General features: G+C 43.0%; 1 protein-coding gene across 1 annotated transcript in view; it reads right to left on the bottom strand.

The window, feature by feature from the left end:
• Positions 1 to 99: 99 nt before the first annotated feature.
• Positions 100 to 270, bottom strand: part of CSUI_009402 (cytochrome c oxidase subunit) — a gene marked incomplete at its 3' end in the record, with an annotated part of 778 nt that continues 607 nt past the window's right edge. Inside the window, exon 2 of the mRNA XM_068069518.1 lies at positions 100 to 219. Coding sequence (XP_067918510.1) covers positions 100 to 219 — 120 coding nt within the window. The remainder of the gene's footprint in view (positions 220 to 270) is intronic.

Here is a 270-nt window from a genome sequence, read left to right as displayed (position 1 = left end):
CTCTTCCACCTCTCCGTCGAAAGATAGATAGATTAAAGATAGATAGACAGATTAAAGATAGATAGATTGAAGATAGATAGATAGATAGCTAAGCAATGTGTTACCTTCAAGGAAGAGCTCAGAGTAGGCCTGGTGACCTCCAGGCCACTGGACGTACTCCCCGCTGTTCCACATCTTCTGTCCTTTCTCAAGAAGCTTCAGATCGAAGACATCATCCACCTAAAGGAAGGTTATGCAGAAAAGAGAGAAGCAAAGAGCTAGATGATCGAA

This window comes from Cystoisospora suis (genome assembly GCF_002600585.1).
Source record: "Cystoisospora suis strain Wien I chromosome Unknown contig_5603, whole genome shotgun sequence".
NCBI classification, from domain to species: domain Eukaryota; phylum Apicomplexa; class Conoidasida; order Eucoccidiorida; family Sarcocystidae; genus Cystoisospora; species Cystoisospora suis.
Note: the sequence above shows the minus strand (reverse complement) of the source record. Positions and strands in the feature narration are given on the sequence as shown.